At 34.9% G+C, this 26240-nt stretch overlaps 2 protein-coding genes and 1 long non-coding RNA gene across 15 annotated transcripts in view; 2 read left to right on the top strand and 1 right to left on the bottom strand.

Annotated features, from left to right (window-relative positions):
• The window catches only part of LOC106730118, a 93173-nt gene extending 85948 nt beyond the window's left edge, over positions 1 to 7225 (top strand). For 6 of the 13 annotated variants that reach the window (XR_004312102.1, XR_004312110.1, XR_004312115.1 and 3 more), the window contains one exon: positions 6847 to 7224. This is a non-coding gene — a long non-coding RNA (uncharacterized LOC106730118). Of the gene's footprint in view, positions 1 to 6846 lie in introns of all 13 variants that reach the window. The other 7 variants (XR_004312114.1, XR_004312101.1, XR_004312125.1 and 4 more) reach the window with 3 other exon arrangements.
• Positions 4812 to 5831, bottom strand: LOC102504945 (ferritin light chain-like). Its single transcript, XM_032458214.1, has one exon. It carries the CDS (start codon positions 5552 to 5554, stop codon positions 5027 to 5029), a length of 528 nt encoding a protein of 175 aa, XP_032314105.1. The 5' UTR covers positions 5555 to 5831; the 3' UTR covers positions 4812 to 5026.
• A 1657-nt stretch (positions 7226 to 8882) lies between the features above and the next one.
• ALB (albumin) lies at positions 8883 to 24858 on the top strand. Its single transcript, XM_006188692.3, has 15 exons — positions 8883 to 9035; positions 9771 to 9828; positions 10807 to 10939; positions 12243 to 12451; positions 13004 to 13136; positions 13982 to 14079; positions 15612 to 15741; positions 16655 to 16869; positions 18018 to 18150; positions 19270 to 19367; positions 20522 to 20660; positions 21204 to 21427; positions 22616 to 22748; positions 23359 to 23426; positions 24684 to 24858. The coding sequence occupies exons 1-14, from the start codon at positions 8957 to 8959 to the stop codon at positions 23398 to 23400; spliced, it is 1824 nt and encodes a 607-aa protein (XP_006188754.1). The 5' UTR covers positions 8883 to 8956; the 3' UTR covers positions 23401 to 23426; positions 24684 to 24858.
• The last annotated feature ends 1382 nt before the right edge of the window (positions 24859 to 26240 follow it).

Here is a 26240-nt window from a genome sequence, read left to right as displayed (position 1 = left end):
GGATTTGATTTGCATTTCCTAATGATTGGAGATATTTAGCATCTTTTCATGTACCTATTAGCCATCCGTATGTATTCTCCAGAAAAATGTCTATTCAGCTCTTCTGCCCATTTTTAAATGAGGTTGTTTCTTTTTTTGATTTTGAGTTGTATGAGCTGTTTATATATTTTGGATATCAATCCCTTATCAGTCATATCATTTGCAAATATTTTCTCCCACTCAGTATGTTGTCTTTTTCTTTTGTTGATGGTTTCCTTTGCAGTGCAAAAGCTTTTAAGTTTAATTAGGTCTCATTTCTTTATTTCTGTCTTAGGAGATGGATGATATTGCTACAATTTATGTCAAAGAGTGTCCTGCCTATGTTTTTATCTAGTAGTTTTATTATTTCTCATCTTACAGTTGGGTCTTTAATCCATTTTGAGTTTATTTTTGTATACGATGTGAGAAAATGTTCTAATTTCATTTTTTTACATGGTGATGTCCAGTTTTCCCAACATCACTTATTATTAAAAAGAATGTTTTTCCCCATTTTATATTTTTGCCTCTTTTGTCATGGATTAGTTGACCATGTGTGTGTGGCTTTATTTCTGGGCTCTCTATGCTGTCCCATTGATCTGCATGTCTGTTTTTATGCCAATACCATGCTCTTTTGATTACTGTAGCTCTGTAGTACAGTCTGAAGTCAGAGAGTGTGATTCCCTCAGCTCCATTCTTCTTTCTCAAGATTGTTTTGGCTATTTGGGATCTTGTGTGTTTGCATACAAATTTTAAAATTATTTGTTCTAGTTCTGTGAAAAATGGCCTTACTGTTTTGATAGGAACTACATTGAACCCATAGATTGCCTCGAGTAATACTGTCATTCTAACAATATTAATTTCTCCAAATTCTTGAACCCTGTATACCTCTGCTTCTGCTTGTGTCATCCTCAATTTCTTACAGCTTTCCAGAGACAAATTTATTCCTAGTTATTTTATTCTTTTTTGATGTGATTATAAATGGGATTGTTTTCTTAATTTTTTTCTGATAGTTTGTTGTTAGTGTATGGAAATGCAACAGATTCTGTATATTAATTTTGTATCCTGCAACTTTACCAAATTCATTAATGAGCTCTAGTAGTTTTCTGGTAGCATCTTTAGAATTTTCTATGTATAATATCATGTTATCTGCAAACAGTGACAGTTTTACTTCTTCCTTACCAATTTGAATCCCTTATATTTCTTTTTCTTGTTTTCGACATCCCTTCTCAGATTTCTCAAAGATGCCTGAAATCAAACATGTCCAAATCATACTAATAATATTCCTACATAGTTCTGGTCTTTGTCCAATGCTTCTTAGACCAGTAAGTCATGTCACACCATTGTATTGTACAAGGCAGAAAGCTAGAAATAATCATGACACCTCTGTTTTCCTCACCACCCATTTTCAGTCCATTAAGTCCTGCTAATTTTATCTCCTTGGAGTTTTGTGCTGGGGAGGACCAGCACCCATGTCTGGCCCCCCTCTTTCTTCTGCCTATCCCTGGCTTCCTCCTATACTATGAAGGGGCCTTATTTATGAACTTGTGGAAACTCCACTCATTATGTCCCAGCTCTGTCCATACATCCTCCAAAATTTGCCTCATGGACACTACTCAGGCGTAGGAGTAAATGCATCAGTGATATGGTCTGCCCATGGGAAGATGTACTCATGTAAGAGGCCTCTCTGGGTCTAGAAGTGGTCCAGAGCCATTTGCACAGGGAGTTCAAGGATTAGGGTACCTGAATCATGATCTAGAAAAGGAAGAGAACATACCCTTGATTTTGTGATGAGCACAGCTAGAAGCAGAATATAGCTGGGGCAGAAAATAGCTGGAAGAAGCCAGCGGAGGCCTTTGAAAGCATGGATTTTAGAGAAGGGGATCTCTTGCTTGGGTTCTAGACCAGTATCACTCCTAAATATCTGTTCGGCCTGTCTACTTCTCTCCATTTCTGTTCCTTTGATGTAGCCCAAGATCTCATCACCTGTTGCTAGAACTATTGCATCATCCCCTGGCTAGTCTTCCTGTATATACTCTTGCCTTTTCTAGTCTCCTCCTTACACTGCAGCCAGAGTAATCTTCTGAAGCATAAATCAGATTATGTCATTGGGCTAATAAAATCATTCAACTTCTCACTGCTTTTAGAACAGAAACCAAAAATACTACTGTAGCTAAGATGACGTACAAAGCCAGCTACTCTCACATCTCATCTCACACTGTGCTTCCCCTTAACTCTGTGTCTAGACTCTCTCAGTTTCTTTCATGCTCTTTCTTTTCTCAAGCATTCTTTGCGCTTTCTGTCTCCTGTGCCTGGAAGGTTATTTTCTTCCTTTTACTTCATGCCCACTTAAAAAATTCTCAATTTAAAAGTCATGTCTTTGGAAAAGCCCTCTCAGACTTCCAGGCACATGGAATTGTTAAATAAATATGGCTTCAAGCAGGAACACTGTTTTATCACTAAATAATGGAACTATTTCCCCATAGAGGTTTTGTAGCTTTCTACAAGGACAATATATTTCTTTGGGCTTTATAATATTAAAATGATCAATCTCATCCCTAGCTTTGCCTGCAAATCCAAATAATTGCAAATTCAGCTTTTCTTTCCTGCCTACCAGCCTGCCTTTCTTTTTACTCCTGCAGGAAATTTCATTGTCTTCTAAACTCGGGCCTAACTCTTTGCTTTCTACATTTTGGCTTTTTATCATTTAGAAATTACACATATTTGTACCCTCCTTCTCTCAGTCCTCTACCTACACATTCCATTTCTTTAGGTGAAGTTCCTTCACAAGCAAAAAGGAACCCAGAGAATACAAATTTGAAGCTTTATAGTCTGTCGAGTTGCACCGTTAGCTGAAGGGGTTAGAGCCCACACATCTTATTTATGCATGAGACTGCCCTTGAATTTAGAGCTTCTCCTCTGACACTTCTTATCAGCCCAGGAGTACCTCAGGTTCTACATGCACAATACTTTACAATGTTGCATTGTAATTACTTTCTATGTGTCTATCTTCCCAATTTAAACTATGGGCTTCAGGACCTAGGGAAGTCTTCAAGAACTTCAAGACTGTCTTATTAATCTTTTGTTTCCTCAGAGCCTAGGCAATGCTAGGCATTTAGTGAGCACTCATGCATTCTGAGCATGAATGAAAGACCAGGTGGTGCTGCTCTAAGTAATCAGTAATAAAACAAGTCTCAAACATTGTTTTCAGAATTGTGCCCTGTCAGCAAGAAGCCTGGTGTTCCTAAGTAAATAGTGGGTTTGTTGATGCTAGGACAATGTTTACTTTTAGATACCATGATTCTTGATGTGCACTTTTTGCCAATATTCCATGTAATAGTGAAGAAAAATTTGAACTCATCGATAACAGTCATTTGCTTTCAAGACATTAAATGCTGAGAAGCTAATTTACATAATTTTAATGAATGGCTATCTAATATAAACATAAAAATTGAAATTGAACTGAAATAGTAATTGTATTTATTTCATCTAATAATTTAAGCTATTGATATTAAATATACTGAATATTGCACAACTTTGAATCAGAAGCATTTTGGGGAGAGGGTATAGCTCAGTGGTAGAATGTGTGCTTAACATGCTCAAGGTCCTGGGTTCAATCCCAGTACCTTCATTAAAAATGAACAAATAAATAAATAAACCTAATTACCTCCCCCCTCAAAAAAACCAAAAACAAACAAAAAACCAAAACAAACAAAAAAGGAGGGAATTTATAGCTCACGTGGTAGAGCGTATGCTTAGCATGCACAAGATCCTGGGTTCAATCCCCTGTACCTTATTAAAAAGAATAATTAAAATAAGTAAACCTAATTACCACCCCAAAAAGGAGAATTTTGGAAAGAGAGTGCCATTGTCAACATCATATGTTATTGAAGTTACTTCTTTATGCTATTGAATGCATATTTTTATTGCAACATGTTTTTATCAAATAAATATTTTTGCAAACCTGTATTATTCTAATAAAAGAATTTTGTTCTTTTCAATGTCTATGTAATGAAAAACTAATTTTGAACAATTCAATGCTTATTATGTGCAATAATTATACTTAAAATCATTTTGAAACTATTTATGTTACATAGTTTATTATAATTAGGCTAGAGATGAATTTCCCTTAAAAGAAAGAAAACTAGGCCAATTATTTATTTGGTATATTTCTCAAAAGTTACAAGTTTTTTTAGATCAAATAATTCATTTCTTGATGTTAGCCCATACATAGATTCTTGAAAAGCTGACAAGAATTTCAAGACAAATTTCAAGTCTCAGCTGGATGACAGACCAGAGAAGTTTTAGTAAAAGTCCAGCATTGGGAGATTTTAAAACATCTGATAAATTGTAAGCTTTAAAAGACATCAAGGAGGAAAAAAGCTTATCCTTTAATAAAAACTTTCTAAGTTTGATCCACAGAAGTGTTAACATAGGCATATTTTAGCCACACCACCTTTGTTGTTTTATAAAAGGTTAAAAAATAGTTTCATTTTGTAATCTCTTTTTTAAATAGTAAGTCTCTTGAATTACGTTTGAAAAAAAGTACGGAATATAAATTCTCAGCAGTGGATTAATTTCTGTTTGATTTCCATCTGTAGCTATTATTATGATGGGAGTTACTAGCACTAATTTCAATTTCTATGTTTATAGACCCTTTGTTGTTAACTTATGCAAAGAGTGGATAAATACGGATTTCAGGCATTAGTTACATTTTTCTTGGGGAAATGATAAAAATACTAGGAAGTGTCATTTTATTTCTATAATTTAGACAAGGTAAAGACCTTTCCATTTCTTTCTTTCTTTCTTTCTTTCTTTCTTTCTTTCTTTCTTTCTTTCTTTCTTTCTTTCTTTCTAGCCGTTGCAAAAAGCTTTATTGTTTCTATTTGGTCCAAGGCTTGGGAGAGGGCTCCAGGATAGTTAAAAAGCTGCCTGGTAACTGCAGAGAGGCTTCAGGCAGAAGCCATGACACCAGAGGGGCTCCGTAAAGGCCGCTGGGTTGCAGAGACTCCTAGTCGTGCTTGAGGGAGAGCCTTTCGAAGAGACACTCACCCAGCCCAGCCTGGGGACCAGAGAGCCTGCGGAGGTTAGTCAGGTGGTCACCCATCTTCTTGATGAGTTTCACCTCCTCATCCAGGAAGTGGTTCTCCAGGAAGTCACAGAGATGTGGGTATGCGTGGGCAGAACCCAGGGAATGCAGATCCAAAAGGGCCTGGTTCAGGTTCTTCTCCAGGACAGTAGCAGCTTCCATAGCATCCTGGGTTTTACCCCACTCATCTTGAGATGGCTTCTGCACGTCCTGGAAGAGGGCATGGCCGCTGCGCTGGTTTTGCATTTTCAAGAGACACTCGGCACCGTCGCGCTTCTCCTCAGCCAATTCGTGGAAAAAGTGGCCAGTGTCCTCCAGAGCCACATCGTCTCGGTTGAAATAGAAGCCCAGAGAGAGGTAGTTGTAGGAGGCCCGCAGATGCATGTTGACCAGATGGTTGACAGAGGCCTCAACCTCGCTGGAATAATTCTGACGAATCTGGGAGCTCATGGTTGATGGGTAATAAGGATTTAAGCTCGCAAAATGGTGTTGGCTGGTCCCAGAGGCTGAACACAGCACAGTGGCTGGTTCTGAAGGATGCAACTGGAAAAAAGGTTGAAGGGTGGTTAGAGGCTGGAGCAAGGGGCGTTCCTGGGTCTGTTCCGCCCAAACACTGTTGAAGCAAGAGACAGATCTGCGGGACCACCAAACTCACTTCAAGACCTTTCCATTTCTTAAAAATGTTAACCTGAACTAGACAGAGGGTAATGCCTGAGGGGCCACTGGGCAAGTTAGCAATGAACATATTCTCAGATTTGGATCCCAATTCCCTAACTTGATATATTCATTCTCACAGTCAGGACCTTTTCTCATCTTATGACTGTTTCATTGGTAATATGGAATCACAGAATGTTCAAGGTAGATGGGACCTTAAAGATAATTTAATCCAACTTGACCCATGTGTCATAAAAATATATACAGATCTGTGTGTTTGAGTTTGGAGCTAGAAATTGACAGTGATTTGAATTAAACTGTATAGTAAAGAGTTGAGAAGTTTGAAATAAATTGTTAAGAAATCTGAGTGAAAGTAGACTTAAATTCTAGAGACCCAGTGTAATATGAGGAAAGGTGGAATAAGGAACCATCCTACCATTAGAGTTTTGAAGAGAGAAGGATTTAAGAGATGGGACAAACCAATGATGGTCATCTAGTGTGGTTTTTATAATGTGAACTTTCTTTTCTTTGTCTTCTGTGACATTTTCAGCAAAGAGTTTTCCCACTAATGCAAGTGGGTATTTTAGAGGGATGGTTTATGGAGGGAGATGAGGGGAAAGTTGATATTTGGATTATATTACAATTTTTTTGCATTAGAAATGCCAAAAGAGTTTATACATGTTGGACAATTTTCTTATTTTTTAATGGGAAATGTATCTTCACAAGTGAATAAGAAATTAAATTGCTTACCATGTTTCAATTGGCTAGTTTGATGGTTAATGGTCTTTCACTTTTCTACCCTTCTGTATTTGTTAGAAAGCAGTCCAGGGCCTTCAATGATAGATAGGATTTATCTTACCTGTCCATGGATGTGGACATCCACACACATGTCCTTAGTACAGTAGGAAGAACGCTAAGAAAAGATTTTTACGTTCTTAGCTTTCTCTCCAAATAAATCCAATTTCCCATATTTTGGAATGACTTTGGGTTAAGTAGTTGTTTCAGGAAAGTCTCTGTTTAAATACTGAGGCTATTATCAGACATGGTTGTCACATTTTAATGCATATGTTTCACTTTATTTCTAAAAGAAAGCAACCCAGAAGTAGTAACCTATCACAAAAGGAGATGACATAAGGACTGGACCAAGAAGATGGACAGATGGAGGGAAACGTGATTTGAATGACATGGTGAGAAGCTTCAGGAATGCAGAGAGTAGTCAGAGGGCATAGGTTTAAGGTTATGATGGGTTAGCAAAGAAGTGGGGAACTGGTCCCAAGAGAGATTTCATCTATTTCAAAACTGTGCTTTTTCTATCTGTCAACATGAGTGCTTTAAAAATACTGGACAAAAGGGATAAAGGGTCAGGTTTAATCCCAGTTGTATTTCAACTGTTATTTTTTTCTCTTCTAAATGATCAGTACATTATTGTTCCTTCCATATTGAAGTAATCTTCTTAACCACTCTCTCTTTAAATTTCACCCATAAAAATGGGAGAACATTGAAAAATTTTTGGAGCTAGTTTCCTATTTACCTAGAAACTAGAGTCTGTAAGCCATATTTATAACTCTTGTTTTAAATAATTACATTTACTCTCATACCATTTTCCTTCGATGACTAACTGAATATGAGTTTAAAAGGTTGAAGAACAGAATATTTAGAAATAACCAACAATTGTATAGTTTTATTCTTCTCAGTACAGCATGTACATTTAGAATTAATACGAGAAAAATGTAAGTATCCTTACTTTGGGAACCATAAAATGCAAATGTTCAAGGGTTTTTTATTAATTAAGATAAGTTTTAAGCAGATAGTGTTAAGAATTAAATATTTTAATTTCTCAACCATCTGTTAATCTTTAAAAAGGATACACACGTGGAAAACACATTATTGATACTCCAAGGAAAGATTCCTTCAGGACTTTTCAATTTTATATTTGGAAACTATGGGACCTTCATTAAACATAGGACTTTCAATTTTAAGTTTCTAGAATCACAGTGAATTTGATTTTTTTTTTGTTTTCTATTTTTACCGTTATATTACAATATAATATTGCAGTGCAAATTAGATAGAGAGACTATTATTATTTTCACTTGTTAAATAAAAAATATGCACAAAGTATATATATGAATGACAAAGGTCTGATTCTGTGAATTGGTAATACAATTATATCCAATGATAAGAATTCCATGTTTGGTCAGACCTTCTCAGAAGACTCATAAGGAAAAAACTTGGGTTGAACACTTACTTCAAATGAAAGATGCCTACTTTTTCTTGGAAGCAAAAAGAAAAATTGACATAATTTATCCAAAAGGGAGAAAGGAAAAAAGTATGAAATAGGGATGGAAAGAATATGATGCCTGGTAAAGAAGATCTAGGATTCTTATAACCACTAAAGTTATAATCAGACTCAGCCTGTCCTGTGTATATTATGATGGCAAAGATCATCATTACTGCCATTGCATCCATTTTCTTCCTCATGTCTTCTTAACTGAAAGTTTTATGACAGATACCCACATTGCCTCTGAGTACTTTGTGCCAGGGACTGGATCACATGTGGGCTAGAGCTGAGATGAAAATGTAGGACTTCTGAATACCCATTTGAGTTGTTACTGTTGCTATGGCTTTTTCTTAGTTTGCATCTGAAACGTCAGCTTTTTCGGACAAAACGGTTTCAGAAGAATGAAAAGGCATGGAAGCCCTCTAATATGTGTGTGTGTGTCTGTACATTTTTCATTACTTATCAGTAAAAGCATATTTGAAATTAGTAATAGATACAGTTTGGAGCTTAGCTCTTTTTTAGTATGTCTTATTTCTGAGCTAAGTCTTTGGTTCGGTTAAATTTTTGCAAATATTGAAACTAAAATGTTCAAATGACAAATCACAGACGGAGGACATGGTAATGGTACAAATCGTTTAAACTCTTATGTAAAAATTGATAAGGTGTTTTACATAACTTTAATGAATTGACAAGGTCTTGTAGAGAAAACAGTTCCAGATGGCAAACATACGTAAGGGATTTAGTCAAACAATTTTTTGGCAAGAATGCTATGAATTTTGTAATCATTTGTGAGCCAATGAAATACAAAGATGAGTCTAGTTAATAATCTACAATTATTGGCTAAAGAAGTATATTAATGCTGATTTCCCTCTACACATCCTACCTTTTCTCTTCTGTCAGCCTCGCAAGCCTTTGACACAATGAAGTGGGTGACTTTTATTTCCCTTCTCTTTCTCTTCAGCTCTGTTTATTCCAGGGGTGTGTTTCGTCGAGATACACGTAAGAATTCTATTTTTCTATTGTTCAACTTATTTTATTTTCCTAGTAAAAGAAAGTGTCAGTAAACCTTGAATCTTTAATGAAGTAAGTTTCCCTTTAGCGCTTATTTCTGGACTGTTATATTTTGTATTTGTGAACCCTTAAGCAGTCATTTTATTAATATATTTCTAACATCCTAGGTGAAAAAATAGTGAGAATTGTTTAGTATTTATAATTTCCTTTTGCACATGAAGGAGCTTATGCAGAGTGACTTAAACTTAACAGAATATAGTTGAAGATAGAATTCAAAACTTCAAATTCCCAAGGGCCTGTCCACTGTACCTTAATTTATAAAAACAAAACAAAACAAAACAAAACCTGTATTGTTAATGTTACTACTAGAACTTGTATTTCTATTTTTCACTTCGAACATTCCTCTTAGTAGGTATTAATAGACACTACAAGAGCATTAGCTTTTGTCTGAGTTTGAATGTAAAGCTATAAATATTTAATGATTTTAATGACTTTTTTTCAAATAGCATCATGGTGATTAAATAACTCTTCTGTTTAAATGCAGAAGAAATAATTCACCACCATCCTAAGATTTTCTGTAGGGATCAGAGCCCAATATCTTGAAACAAATGAATACCTAAGTCAAATGGAGAGAAACAGAAAAAATAGTATCTTAAACAGTTGTTTCTTCATAATTTAAGCAAATCTTTTTATTTTTTTGTCTCCTTTTTTTCCCCTCCCCAGACAAGAGTGAGATTGCTCATCGGTTTAAAGATTTGGGAGAAGATGATTTCAAAGGCCTGTAAGTTAAAATATTGTAGAATCAAATTTAATGTTTCTAATAGTGTCAGTTATTATTTTGAAGTCCTTATATTCCCCTGTCATCAGAGATTCTAGAACAGCACTGTCCAATAGAATTATCTGCATTGATGGAAATATTCTATATTGGTGTTGCCTAATATGGTTGTCACTGGCTACGTGTGGCTATTGAGTACTTTAAATATGGCAAGTGCAACTGAGGATCAAAAATTTAAACAGTATTTAATTTTAATTTATTTAAATATGTATTGTCACTTGTGGCTAATGGCAACCTTATTGGACAGTGTAGCTCTGCAGCTCTTATATAACCTGCATGGTGGAAAAGATTTTACTGTGTGGTTCCTTTAACAACTCGCTTACTACATTCCTTTACCTAGCAAATCGTTCTGGTGTTTCTTGAGACCATTTTAATATTTTTTAATCTAGTTAAAAAGTGAGAAAATAGCTTATTTTTCAAGGTCTGTCTTATCCTACAGCCTGATTAAATGAAGTATGTGCTTGTGATTTTTGTTTTGTTTTAAATAGTTAAAGGGCCGGCAGGGTATAGCTCAGTGGTAGACTGTGCTTAGCATGCAGGGGGTCCTGGATTCAATCCCCAGTACCTCCATTAAAACAAACAAACAAACAAATAAATAGTTAAGGGGCCGATGTAATGCCCCAGTCTTAACAATTAGGTCAATTTACAATGCATTTTGCTCGCCTGCTCTGTGTGTATGTATCTACTGACATGCACAAACATATATTTAGACATGGTGGAAATACACATCCTCTTTGCTTAGAAAGCCACATATACCTGGTTAGACCTCCGATAACAGCTGGTGTGAACAGGCTTTCTGGATAATAGTAAGAAAGATGTGTAAAACAGGGAACATATACAGATGCACAGTTTGTTTTCTAGCATTGCTACCTACTGTCTGTTAAAATTTTGTTATGCTACCCTTTTCTATGTCCCTTGTTTCAGGGTGCTGATTGCCTTTTCTCAGTATCTCCAGCAGTGCCCATTTGACGATCATGTAAAATTAGTGAATGAAGTAACTGAGTTTGCAAAAACATGTGTTGCTGATGAGTCAGCTGCAGATTGTGACAAGTCACTTGTAAGTATATTCTGATTTTGAATAGTATTTCTTCTTTTAAGGAATCCTGAATGTTTAAAATGAAAAAAAAAAAACCCATTTTAGTTTTCTCAAGTATTACTAAATGGCTGTATTTGTAAGCAACACTCAAAAGTGGGTGCAGCCATTGTTTCTTCTCTGGTAGAGATGTCCTAGCTATACCCACAGTTTTAAAACATTTCTTTAGTGAGAACACGCACAAGAGTCATAGTATATTTAAATGAAAGTTTTTCATTTGTAGAAATCTCTTTTTAAAATTTTAAGTTAGATTTCTTTTCATAGAGGCTACTAATGGTGGCATAGTTTTTATCTTCAGAAAGTACTCAGCTGATTTCTGTGCTGATTTTGTTACCTGGGTAAAATAATAGTATAGCATGTTTTCCTCATTTAGGAATATTCATGTTTTACATACAATAAAAAAAATCAGGACTTTGAACTTCAGGTATTTTCAGAGAGATCTTCTATACAAGGATAGAGCTTTATGTTTCTCTCACCACTTAATCTATACCTTTCTGGGGACAGGCAATTTTTTATTTATCACTGAAGCCTTCCTTCTTATTTCTCTCTATATGTACTTCTGCCTCAAGGCAGAATCAGTTCTTTAACTCTGCACAATAATATGGCTCTAAATATGAATTTTTAAAAAAATTAATAAATTCTGTCTTGAGTAGAATATTTCCCCTGAAGTTACAATTACTTTCATAATATAAATTAATGGGCAGAAAGGATTCATTTAATGGAATGTGCTTTGAGTCAAGTATTTCTAGAATTAAAAAACCTGTATTTTAATGCTTAATTAATTAAAACTTAATTAATACACAGTAGATAGTGTTACTCCTCAGTTTTGAATGGTCTTTACTAAAAAGTTGGACCTCTTAAGAAGCAGCAGCTCAAACAAGACACTATCTGAATACTTTCCTCCCTAATGTGAATTCATCTATTACTTAGAGGATTATTTTTCCTTGACTTTTTATTATAGTGATCACTTTCCTAGCCTTTAGTCTCAGGTAGAAATAGGAGTTATGTTTATTCCTTAAAGCCATTGATTGTCTTCTTGCCCTTCTGTTTTATTCACTGTAAGTAATAGTGTCAAGTTAATTCTTGTGAAAATTACACATAGATGGTCAAATCAAGGGAAACTCTCTAAACCTGAGGAAAGAAAGTGAATTTTTATATGATTTCCTAACCAAGGTTTACTAGGATATGAATTTTTTAGTACTGTGTTTTGGGTATAAGGAAAATAAAATGCTGCCCAGCAATGTGAATCCTGCTCTCTTCCATTTAGCATACTCTCTTTGGAGATAAACTGTGTACGGTTGCATCTCTCCGTGAGACCTATGGTGAGATGGCTGACTGCTGTGAGAAACAAGAGCCAGAGAGAAATGAGTGCTTTCTGCAACACAAAAGTGATAACCCAGACCTCCCTAAACTGAAGCCAGAACCCGAAGCTTTGTGCACAGCCTTCCAGGAAAATGAAAAGAGATTTGGAGGAAAGTAAGTAATCTGATTTTTGTGCTTCAAAATTAAAAATTAGGGAATAGATCAAGACTCGTTATAACAATGACTATTACAAAAAAATATTATCAATGTTAAGATGAAGGTTTTGTTCTAATGACAATGTTCAAAATTTTCAAAGAAATAATATCTGATACTATAAAATTCTACACAATGAAAAAAGTCCATCAAAGATCTTTAGGAGTTGATTGAAACAGGATATGATCTGTATGAAAATATGTGAAGTTGGCATGTATTAAAATGTTATAAAGATATATATTTAGTATTCTCAGAATTTATTTCATCTTTGTCAATAGCAAATCACAGAAATTTAACTATTTTATGCATGTGTGTGTATATATGTATAAATTTAACCTTTTCACAGACTTAAAGAATGACAAATGCAAGGTCATCATGTACAAATTGCACTCAGTTGGTGAATTAGATGTCTTTGGGGTTTGGAGTCTCTGGGGAGAATGTTAATTACAAATGTTCCTGTAATATTGTCTGCTATAGAAAAATGACTGTCTGTTTTTCTGTTTAAAAATTTAGATACCTATATGAAATTGCCAGAAGACATCCTTACTTTTATGCCCCAGAACTCCTTTACTATGCTCACCAATATAAACACGTTTTTGAAGAATGCTGCAAAGACGCTGATAAAGCTGCCTGCCTATTACCAAAGGTATTCCCCAGAGAAGAATAAAAGAACAAATTGATAATCAATCCTTAGCTTTGGGGCATCTTAAGGCTAGATTTAGGAAACCTAAGCCTCTGAGAGAAACTTCTTTACATGGTCAAAAAAGCCTTCCTCCCTTTTTTCTCCCCTAAAGATCTTTCACCTTTTTTGAAAGTTATGACTTCCACCTTCCTCCTTCTAAGATTTGCCAAAGTGGATCTGGTAGAGGGAATCACTGTGTATGTGTCTAAATATCCCACCTCTTTTTATGGTGGTAGTTGCTATAATGAAATAATGAAACTCATTTGTAAAATTGCACAGCCAAGAGGCACAGTTTTTGTTCCTCTTTTCATGAGACTTTTTTTTACTGGGTAGGGAATTCAAAGTGGGGGAGAATATAACTGCATCTAGAAGCCTGGGTTTATTTATTCATTCCATAAGTATTTATTTATTATGTACTGTGTTGTCTTTTCTAGGGAGTTTATGGATATTATGAGAGTTGGTAAAGGAGGGATGAAAATAGATTGTATGCAAAATTAAGAAGTCAGCAAAATTCTGTTCCCTGGGATATTAGTGTGCTCTGTTTTTCCACTTTTCCTTTTAGTTCCCTTTTCCCTGGCAATGCCTCTATGATGGTTCTTAATTACCTAAAAGTTTCCACTATGACCAGACTGACTTTTCCTCTTCCTACACAGCAAAATAATTATTTGCCAGCAGTGACTACTTGGGAATTTAGGTGTAAGTTACCTCTTTCAAATTTGCTTTGCCATAGTCTCATCTGACCTAATGAAGGGGTGTTCTTTGGAGAGTTTTTCTTTTCTAACTTTTTCAAAATTATTTCTTTTTTGCAGCTTGATGCTTTAAAAGAAAGAATATTGGCTTCATCTGCCAGACAGAGACTCAGGTGTACCAGTATCCAAAAATTCGGAGATAGAGCTCTCAAAGCATGGTATTTTAACTTAATTTACTTCTTTATAATGATGTAAATGATGATTCAGTTGACAAAATTGTACATTTATATGTCATTTTACACAGTGCTTTTATATACATCTTTTGGGTTGTCCAAAAGGTAGAAATTTGACAGATGAAAACCAGAGCATCAATGACAAATTGTCACTTTTTATCACATGTTTTCTAAGTAGTCGAAAAATTTAGAGGACATCTTTTTTGTTCTCCCAGGACAGGTGTTTAAACTTTCATGTGTTTATAGTGATTGAGATCTTAGTATAATGGTCTACTACTTTTATAGAGCTGTAGTCAGGATCTTTTATTTAGTTTTATCTCTCCTTAACCCCCAACCAATTATCTGAAAGTGTCTGTTTATCTTTTTATGTGCTGATAATTAATTTCAGCCATCAAGATTTCTTCTCACTTTCTTGTAGCACCATTTCTGCTCTCAATCTCTTGTTTCTACCTAGGCTTCTGTTTTTGTATTATTAGCTAGTTCTAGAAGCATCCTTCAATATCTGAGCCAAGGAGCTCACCCTTCTGTCCACCCCCAATCCCTCACTTTCTAGTCAACAATGAATCAACACAAACAGGAAATAGAATGAAAAGAATAGATATTTTGCAAGCTTCTGGGGACTGTCACTTGAACTATCTTGGCTGTCATCCCTACCATCTACACCACCAAAAGCAACCAAATCAATAAACCTTAACATAAAATGATATAGTTAAACAGGCTATGATTGCTTTGGGGAAAGAAGTTAACTTTTATCAGATTTAGGCAACTCTGAAATGATTTGGGAAAACATGTGTATATTAGCCTTTTATATCTTGTCATCGAGCTTAGAGACTGTGCTAAATCAATTTCTTGGTAAAAGTGTGCTTAATCAAAACTCTAATTTTGTAGAAGTTATGAAATTTCTTTTCTCAGAGACCTTTAGAAATCAGGAAGAATGTGTTTTAGTTAAGAAAAGAAAAAGATAACTGGAGCTTGTATGGTTCATGAACCTCCCAGTTCATAAAATGGGTTCATATGCATTATCTAATTTAATTCTCACAACATTCTTTGGTTTGGCATGCTGTTGTGACTCTGTAGAGGCTGACGCTCAGAGAGGCTAAGATCACACTTGCCTAGGGTCACACTATTAATAAGCTATAAAGCCAGATCTGGAAGTCAGTTCTGTGCTCCAAACCTGATGCCTCTCAGCAGGTAGCCTGTTTTGGAATCCCTCTTTGATTTCTGCTTTTATGAATTACTGGGTTTCTGACCACCATACACATTCTTACAATGGATAATTCTGCCCAAAGGAAACATTTCGTCTAAGATAATGATTTGGTTGAGAAGTAGCACTGAAATAAGAACTAATGAATTTTACAGATTATTTCTCCATTATTTTGTCCTAAATTTTCTTGTTATATGTAGTATTTTCCTAGTGCTTTCACATAAAATGTTGCCACAAAATATTATGTTTCACATAAAATATTAACACAAAATATTATGTTAATAATATTTTGATAGGAGAATTTTCTTTTCAGGTCAGTAGGTCACCTGAGCCAGAAATTTCCCAAGGCTGATTTTGCAGAGATTTCCAAGATAGTGACAGATCTTACAAAAATCCACAAGGAGTGCTGCCAAGGTGACCTGCTTGAGTGTGCAGATGACAGGGTAAAGAATCCTCAGTGTGCTTTCTGGTGACTTACATGCTCAAGTTGGTAGAATCAATTTGTTCAGCATCATAACAACTGAGAGTGGGTTGAGATTGTCCTCTATGCTCTAATCTGCTCAGTGCTCTCCCTGCCTTGTGACACATTTTTAAAAAATCTGATATCCTACTCATTAAATGATTTGATAAACTCATTTACTAATTTATGATGTCTTTTAGTCATATTCTAAGTGAGAACAAAATCTTAAAACTGAAATAAGACAGTTATAAAGGTAAATTTCTAAGAAGATTATTTTGAGGAGGTGGGAGGAGTTGGAAAAAGGCTAGATTCTGAAGAGAACTTTGGAAATTATATAATTTTTCTCTATATTCTCCCTTAATTAACTCTTCATGTTAAAAATACAAATATTTAGTATGCTATCTGTTTTCCTCAAACTGAAAATTATGACCAAATATCAGGATTCTAATCTCTCAGGACACTTTCTGGAAAATTTAAGGCAGCTATTCTACATGTGTAAGTAGGGTCTGTGACTATGCTCTTGACTAATTTTTCAAAAATCTCTAACATTTTATTTAGTCTTTTGAATTCAAAATGCCTGCACTTAATTTTGGGTGAATATGTGGTAAAACAGTACTGAATTTTAATTTAAAAATGTAAATGCTTTAACAGTAGAAATATAAAATTAAATGAGCCCCTATTACTAAGTAGATTTTTTAATCAAGTGGAAATATTTTAACAGTTGTACCTGAATCTCCAGGCTTAGCAGCACAGACAGAAAATGTTCACAGAACGCAAGTTGGTACATGTATGGTGTTAGAATACAATGAACATATTCTACCAACCTAATAAAAGTCTGGGGAGAAAGTGTATTGATGTCAATTTACATTGAATGATGTCCATCAACTTGCTTGTAGGCGGATCTTGCCAAGTATTTTTGTGACAATCAAGAAACAATCTCCTCTAAACTGAAGGAATGCTGTGAGAAACCTCTATTGGAAAAATCCCACTGCATTCATGAGGCAGAAAGAGATGAGATGCCAGAAAACCTGCCTGCAATAACTGAACAGTTTGCTGAAGATAAGGACGTTTGCAAACACTACACGGAGGAAAAAGATGTCTTCCTGGGCATGTAAGTGGATAAGGAATGATCCTTTCATAGTTTTACATGGTCTCGAGATTTAGGAAATTGTTTTAAGCTTTCCTTTGGAATTGCTACAATTTTCATGTTGCCTACAATGTTTCTTTATTCTTTCTTCTCCTAGCCTTTAAACATTTTTGGAAAACATTAATTAGTTTTTAAAAACTATAAAATAATACATGCTCACGGCAAATGCTTAATCAATAGAGAAGAGTACAAAGTAATAATAAAAGTCTATTTTTACTCCCCCACCCTACACCTTACGTCTTAGAGATATTTCTGAAAATACCTGTAGAAATATTTTGTGTATATGTAAATTATATACATTAGTCATTCATGCATTCATTCAAAGAGTATTTCTTGAACTTATAATATATATGTGTGAATATATGTAATACATCTTTGTTTCTGTATTTATCTACTTATCTATGTATCTATCTGATAGCAGCAAAGAACTATAAAGAGAAGTATGAAATCTATTACCAGGTGCTTTACATTTGGTTAAACATACCAGAGGGCCAGTACATGGCAAGGCAGCATATAATTAAATGACAGAATCAATGATTATATAAAGTCAGTAAGAATGGTGAATAAACTTTGCATTTTATTGCTCAATTATAATAGTATTTTTACACTAAATAATATTTCATAAAACTATGTACCCATCAAGATTTTACTCATACGGAGAGGAAAAAAATTTTAGAATATATCTCTATTTATCTATCAGAGCCTTTTTGAGGTGTAGTCCAAATCAAGCAAAATATACCTTATAGTAATAGGTGTCATTCATCAAACGTTTAATAGGTGCCAGACAGCATGTGTTTTGCAGAGATTATGTCATGTATTTCTCCCAACTCACCTTATGATATAGATACTATTATTATCCCCATTCCACAGAGGAGAAAACAAAGGCTCTGATAGTTTTAATAAGTTGCCTGAGGTGATGTAGTAAAATAAATGACAGAGCCAGGATTTGTTACATTTAACTCTGAACCTCCCAAGTCCTTAGTCACTAAGCTTCACTGTGTGGGGTTTAGTCAAATTCAGACCTTTCGAATATGAGTTACTTTTGTGGTTAGTTATGTGGTTTTTCTTGCTCATTTGTCCAACCAAATCTATTTTATCTTCATCTTAATTAGGTTTTTGCATGAATACGCAAGAAGGCACCCTGAGTACGCTGTCTCATTGCTGCTGAGAATTGCCAAGGAGTATGAAGCCACACTGGAGGACTGCTGTGCCAAAGATGATCCTCATGCATGCTATGCTACCGTGGTAAGTTTCCTGAAGGAAAAAAAATGTAACTCTTTGACTGATGATTCCAATAACAGGAAAGAAAAATAATGCAAGAACATAAAATGTTATATAGTGCAATTTAGGTCTTTCCTTGAGATGGTTCAGATTCTGTGCTTTTAAACATTATAGGAATCATAGCCTTAAATAGAAAAGAAAGATCTAAAGAGAGCAATCTCTAATTTCACAAAATCTTGAACATGCTTTTTTCTTTTCTTACACTGCTGAGAACAAAATAAGGTAAAGTCAAATGTTAATTAAAAGAGATTTAACTTAGATATAAAGAAAGTTAACCTTGGTTCCACATTTTGTCAAATATCAAGAATTAGCATCTTAAGGAAGATTGTGAAATCTATTAATTCAGAATATTTTCAAATCTTTTTGAGAAGGTTTAGGGATGGTTTTATAAGAAATTAAGTAAGGAGAGGAAAACTGAAAAGTTTTGGAGACTTTTAAGATGTTTAGCTATGTTAAAATAACATTTTAATATGTTTTAAGATATTTAGCATTCCTAGCACATATACTGGTTTTCAAATTGAAGAATCAGAGGGAAGTCATTTTTCCCTCTACCAGGAACCTGTTATATGCCAGGTGCCACACAGAAACCAATGACCAAGGTAAAATCTCTTAGAAAGCTCAGAATACAACTGGAGAGATGGCTGAATAATATTGGTGCTTACATTCATAGCCATTGTTTACTGAGCTTTTTACTATGTTCCAGGCTCTGTTTTAATTCCATTAGCTCAGGTAGTTTACACAGCAATTCTCTGAAATGAGGACCATCATCGTCTCCATTTTAGAGGTGAGGGTTCCAAAGCATGGAGATGTGGAGTAAAGCTGCACAGCTAGAAAGTGAGTGAGGTGGCCTGGCTCAAACACTGGTAGTCACACTCCAGAGTCTGACTGTTCTTAGTCACTTATCCTATGCAGTCTCGCCAAATAAATGGTTTAAGTGTATTATAATAGATTTGGCATCAAAAGTGTATTTATATGGCTTTGGGCAGAAAGAAGGAAGGATCTTACTCTGCCGAAGAGGGTGAAAAACAACCTCCATCTGTTCCTCAGATAGAATGCTATAAACACAGTTCTTTCATTTTTCAGTTTGATAAACTCCAGCATCTTGCAGATGAACCTCAGAATTTAGTCAAACAAAACTGTGAACTTTTTGAAAAACTTGGAGAGTATGGATTCCAAAATGAGTAAGTATTTTGCTTATTGGCTATTTTTTCTTGATCATTTAGTAAATATTTAAGGCAATATATAGACCACCCATCATGGAACTTATAATCATGAAAATAAAGTATTTATTTATAATCACTCTCTGTCACAAAAGACTGGAGAAAATGAGATAAAATAGTTGATGAAATGAAGAGGCCTGTATTTGAGTGAAGTTTAAAAAATTGATCTCTTAAGACTGGGAGGAAAAATGTCAAATCTTGGGATATAGGAACTGCGGATGCCCTTTGAAAGGTAAGGAGTAGTTTACGAGCAAACAAAATATAGCAATGGTTCACAGAGCAGGAAATAGTAGGTCTCGAATAGAAGTAGCTCAATAAGATGATAGATTAATGTCCTGATTAAATAGAGCCACATTATTCAGTAAATATTTATTGTTCAGCTTACACATGTTAGCACTCTTCTAGCTATCAGTGCTAGGAGTAACAGCAATGAACAAGACACAGTTTCTTCCCTTGAGTAGATTCCAGTCATATATTGGCTTTCCGTGTATTAGCACTCTTCTAGCTATCAGTGCTAGGAGTAACAGCAATGAACAAGACACAGTTTCTTCCCTTGAGTAGATTCCAGTCATATATTGGCTTTCCGTGTGTGATTAGCATTTGCATGTGGCATTAGATTAACATTTCATGTGGTGATTAGCATTCTTATTATTAGTAGCAGTAAATTATTATTAGTAAACTATTATTACATGTTAGCATATTATTATTACATGTTAGATACCATGTCAGGTTGATTGCATACTTTGTTTCTTTTAATTTAATCCTTATACCATCCCTATTGATCTTTCAAATTTAGTATAGTGCTGATATAGATTAAGCTCTCAGTAAGTTTTATTGAAAGAAAGATACAATTAATAAATATTTTAATGTCACTGAATTATAATAAGTCACTTTCCTAAGATTATACAGCACAGATGAAATTCAAAGCTAGGCTTAATTAGTTCTCAGGACGAAGTCTTCACCCACATTACCCCACCAATCTAGAGACGAAGATAATTTTACAAATGGAAAACCATCTTCATAGATTTTTGGCTAAGTATTCTCTGCTTGACCTATTATGTTATAAAAAGACAGTTTCTTGCCTGGCTGAAAGGATATGAACTATTTTGTTACAGCATCTTAGTTCGTTACACTAAGAGACTACCCCAAGTGTCAACTCCAACGCTCGTGGAAGTCGCAAGAGGCCTAGGAAGAGTGGGCACTAAATGTTGTACACTTCCTGAATCAAATAGAATGTCCTGTGCTGAAGACTACGTGAGTCTTTTAAAATATAATAAAGTTAAAAATGATGATTCTTTGCTTTTAGATGTGAACAAAGCTAACTTTCAGAAGCAGGGTGTATGTATGTGTTGTGTATATGGTAGTGAAAGCCAGGACTTGTTCACCTATATTATCCTGACCATCAGAATGAAGATTTATATACAATTATAAAAATGATAAATTGTTTTGAAAAATTTCCATGAATTTTCAATGTTCTATCCTGGCATTTTCTAAATTATTACTTTTTGGGGTCTTTTCTTTAATGTATCAGCATAGGACTGTTTCTTCCCTACTCTAACACATATTTCAGGACTCACCTCAAATTTTTTAATCAATTGTTTTCTCAAGTAAATTATTCTTAAAATGTAGCCATATTTGATTAAAAGAGAAAAGACTGCTCATAGTCCCTTATTACTTGTAGTTCTAAAGATAAGCAAGTCACTGCCTCAAATCACCCCTGGATTCAGTGTTGCTAGTTAAAATATAACAAAACTTTTCATTATACTTCTGAATTTCTGCTCTCTGGCCTATTTTTAGCTGTCCCTGATCCTGAACCGGTTGTGCGTGTTGCACGAGAAGACACCAGTGAGCCCCAGAGTTACCAAGTGCTGCACAGAGTCCTTGGTGAACAGACGACCATGCTTTTCTTCTCTGACAGCCGATGAAACATATGAACCCAAAGAATTTGATGAGAAAACATTCACCTTCCATGCAGATTTATGCTCAGTTTCTGAGCCTGAGAAACAAATCAAGAAACAAACGTGAGGAGTATTTAATTACTGCATATATTTTAGTCTTGATAGTGAGAACTGTAAATTGAAAAGAGCAACTTTTTCTGAAGTAGTTATATACCTTAAGCACTTAAGTATTGGCCATATTAAGCTGATAAAAGTTTCAAGAATAAAATGGTGTTTTGTTTTCTTAGCAAAAGAAAAAAAACTGTATCATAATCTTGCCTCTAAATCATTCAGAATAGTCTTGTGGATAAAAGCTGCTGTAGAATAATATCTTAGCCTAGCTCCAGGAAAAAAGCTGAAGAATTAACTGAGGCATTTCTGCAGATAGCAAATCAGTTAGTAGAAATCAGAGGAGAATTTATTTCTAGGTATGAATGGTTATTTTCAGTTTGCTCTATGGCAACCCACAGGTAAGACAAACCCTCAAGATCTGACTTTTGAGAATGAAACTTGGATTAAAAACATCTGGGATTGTGAGTTCTGAGGCTTCACTCCCTATTACTGTCACAAGGGGTTATAATTGCATGAAATTTAGCAACATAAGGTTGCTATGATCTCTGGTGGCTTCTGATTATGACCATAGACTTAAGAGTACTATTGCAAAGCCTATCATCCCCACATGACCCTCTCCCTAGCACTGTTCTCTCTATAGATGCCAATGAAAGAGAACCACCAGCTCCCATGAATTTGAATAGTCTTATTTCCTGTGGCCTCTCCACAGTTAACTTTTAATGGGGCAAATTACAAAAACCAAATATAAAGATTCTCAGATTAGAAACTTTTAAAGTGGAGCCCAAGATAAGTAAGTTTTTAAGGATCCTTTTTAGCTCTTAAATAGCTATAAAATTCAATATGGCATAATTTCCAAAATGTTAATAGTGGATAAATGCAACGACATCATCCCTCCCGCTGATTTACTAGAGAACGATTTGTTGAGATTTACTGACACTACAAATGTTGAGCAGTTTACAGTCAGTGCTTAATTTGATCCTTCCACTAACCCTGTGAAGGTGGATTTTATTCTCCTCACTATGTAAATGTGAATATTGACACTTATAATGGTAAGCCTGGGCCTCAAAGCCAGAGTTGCCTGGCTCTAAGATTTATAATCTTAACCAGCAGTGCTACCATCTTTACCATCTCCATTCTTCTTTAGTGAGTAAACTTTTTTTTTCTTTTTTTCTTTTCTTTTTTGTTTTCATTCAAATGCAGTGCACTCGCTGAGCTGTTGAAACACAAGCCTAAGGCAACAGACGAACAACTGAAGACTGTTATGGAGAAATTTGTAGCTTTTGTAGATAAGTGCTGCGCAGCGGTTGACAAAGAGGCCTGCTTTACTGTGGAGGTACTGGCGTTGTTTGTCTTCATGTTTGTGTGTCTCATTCCCTTTGCTGTTGCATTTGATCAGGCTAGGGATTAGTGCTTTAAGTGTCTGAAGGACACTGTGCATGCAGAATAGAAATCTTATCAATTGTCTTACAAAAGACTGAAATAGCTCTTTTTTTAAAAAAAAAAATCTCCTGCTTAGTATTTGTTCTCTTTCCAAAGTTGTGATGTTTATATATAGATACAAATATTTGTAAGGCCTGAAATCTTCTGGCAGAGACATTACCAAGCCAAAACATTAATCTATTTAAGCAATTTCTTGAAAAATGCTGATTTGTGATTTGGTTGAATCTCAGTGCTTGGCTTTACAGGGTAATGGGGTAGTTTACAGTTAAATGTCTGAATCATTTACTATTTCCCCCTACGACTTGACAGTAATTTTTTTTATTCCTTTGGGGGCAATTATGCCACTGAGCTTCCTTCTAGAGATTCTAGTACTAAGCTGGAATTAAAGGATGTGATGTATGTACAATTACTTTGTAATCACCAATGGCTGTATAAATGTTACTTTTAAAATTTTAATAGTGATGTTAATATTTTCCCCACATCTGTCATTTCTTTGTATTTAGGGTCCACTTCTTGTTGCTGCAACTCGAACAGCCTTAGCCTAAAAACAACACAATCATAAGCATCTCAGGTAACTATACTTTGGGTTTTTTTTTTAAAGTAATTATAATAGTTACTATTAAAATAGCAAAGATCAAATGACCAGTGCCAACCACTGTTCTAAGCTTGTTATGTATATTAACTTCTTTAATTCTCAAAATACTTGCTTGAGTTGAGTACCATAAATATTCTCATTTTGAAGATGAGAAAATGAAGGCCCAGATCAAGGGATAGGTTAAGTCATTTACCCAAGGACCATCCAGCTAGTGAGAGATGGAGCCAAAATTCAAAATTCAAACCAGAGTTTGAGAGTTAACCATTGTCTTGTTCTGACCTAATATGACACAGAAGACAGTCATTCAGCTAGGCAGCAATGGTTCAGCAGTGGGATATGTTAGGTAACAGGCCAGACCATATGAAGGTGCATTTTTGTATGTAAAAGACCAGTTGAATATGAATGATTTTGCATAGTTCAACCATATAGCTCCAGAACACATTCATTTCACTGGAGAATATAAGTCTATCTTCTGTGAACTTCTACTATAAGTCAGTAATCTGCTACTAAGTTTTCAATGTGTCAACATACTGAGCCTTAAGAGAATTTCTCGTCTTATGACAAAAGACTCCCTTTAAAATTTAGTTGTTTGAACATGAACATGTTTTACCCATTAGGTTATAATATTTTGGGGGAAATTAAAAATAGAATAACTTCCTTTTTTGAAGCAAGTTGTTCAACTATTTTTTTGCATGAATTATTTCCATATTTTTCAAACCAACTGTGATGTTTATTCCACTTTAGGTTTTAACTTGCTCATTGTCCTTATGGCAATACATACATATAATGCATTCAGGCAAGGAACCAGTTTCATATCTCTGCAAATTTGGGCATTTCAAATGTGATTTGTTTTAGTCCTACATGGCAAGATGTTCTTCCTAAAGGTCTAACTTTGAGAAGACAACTTTTTTGTTTGTAATTAACTTAGGTGAGAAGAAGATGTTAAGTAAATGACTGAGAGTTGATGATGAAAAGCCTGTGATGTTGAAGCTTGAGGAGCCTGATGACATCAGTGACAAAGAGGGGTCTATACAGTCCTTACTGGTGTGTCCTCTTAGGGGAGAACACAACAGATGTATTCACCTGCCATGAGTCTAGGACAGGCTTGAGTCGTTTTCACTGGTAGAAATTGCAGAAAGACAATCTAAGCAATTTAGCATTCACTTGAATAGGTTTGAAAAAAAATGCCATTTTATAAACAGTAATTATATTTATCCTTTTGTTGTTCTTCAGCCTACCCTGAGAAGAAGAGAAAGAAAGAGAAATGGAGTACCCAGAGCTTATTCATCTGTTTTTCTTTTTCTGTTGGTGCTAAACCAACGCCCTATCTAAAGAACACGGATTTCTTTAAACATTTTGCCTCTCTTCTCTATGCTACTATTAATAAAAAAAAATGAAAAGAATCTAACATAATTGTCCATGACTGTTATTTTTCAAAGATGTGTTGCCATTCTGAAATTTTTGTAAGTTCTGTCAAAGTCCCACTGTTCTCTCTTCCCCCGTCTCAGCAGAGGACTTCCAGTTCCTTCTGGGTTAATTATGTAAAAGAAACATTAATATTGTTCTGAGTTATGGATTATAGACATTCAAAGGAACATTTTAACATTATGATAGTTTCAAATAAAAGAATAGAAACTGTGGTATAGGTAAGGCATATAAAACATGGCTTTTTCTTACTACTATAACCCAATAATAAATGTGAGGGACCCAGAAGGTAGAAATGATTGTAAAGATACAGTTGTCCCCCTTTTCTGCAGGGAATACATTCCAAAACTCCCAATGGATGCCTGAAATCCCAGATAGCACCAAATCTTATATATACTATGTTTCATCCTATACATACATAACTATGATAAAATTTAATATATAAATTAGGCACAGTAAGAGGTTAACAACAAATAATAATAAAATAGAACAATTATTACATATACTGCAATAAAACTTATGTGAATGTGGTCTTACTCTCTTAAAATACCTTATTGTACAATTTTAATGCCTTTTCTATCTTAACTAAGCACTTATCACGCACTGTGGCTGTAATTTTTGCAGTTTGGAATGTGATAGGAAAAATAGCATGAATTTTTTTTTCCTCCTCCACAACTTTACAGATAAAAGATTTATCCTTACTATTCTTAACAACCTCAGCCCGATTCTTTTTCTTTCCTTCTTAAGTGGAGAATTTTCACCTTTTCACTTAAAGGAAGTGCTTCATAGCTTCTCTTTGGCATATTGTAATTGCCAGCATTACTCCCAGTGCACTTTGGAGGGATTATTAAGTAAAATAAGGGTGGCCTGAACCCAACTACACTGATACAGGGACAGCTGATCTGATTACTGAGAAAGTTACAGGTGACTAACAGGTGGGGCATGCTGGACAAAAGGATGATTCATGTCCTGGGCAAGACGGCATGAGATTTCAAAATGCTACTTGGAAAAGCATGCAATGTAAAACTTATGAATTGTTTATTTCTGGAATTTTCCACTTCATATTTTCAAACTGTAGTTGACCTGAGTAACTGAAACTACAGAAAGTGAAGCCGTGGATAAGGGGGACTACGGTACTAATTGAATTAGGATAAAAGCTGACCCTAGAAGAAATTTGAGGCAGTTTAGGATGACAATACAAGAAAAATGTAAGACCAAGTTTGGGGATGCATCATTGGAAGAGAGGATTAGGAAATCTGGACAGAGTTACAGTAAAAAAATGATTACAATATATTGAACTGAGGGAGTACAAGTGTTAGAACGTGAAATTTTGTTGTAAAATATTAAGATGTTATGCTCAATACC

This window comes from Camelus ferus, chromosome 2 (assembly GCF_009834535.1).
Source record: "Camelus ferus isolate YT-003-E chromosome 2, BCGSAC_Cfer_1.0, whole genome shotgun sequence".
Classification (NCBI taxonomy): domain Eukaryota; kingdom Metazoa; phylum Chordata; class Mammalia; order Artiodactyla; family Camelidae; genus Camelus; species Camelus ferus.
Note: the sequence above shows the minus strand (reverse complement) of the source record. Positions and strands in the feature narration are given on the sequence as shown.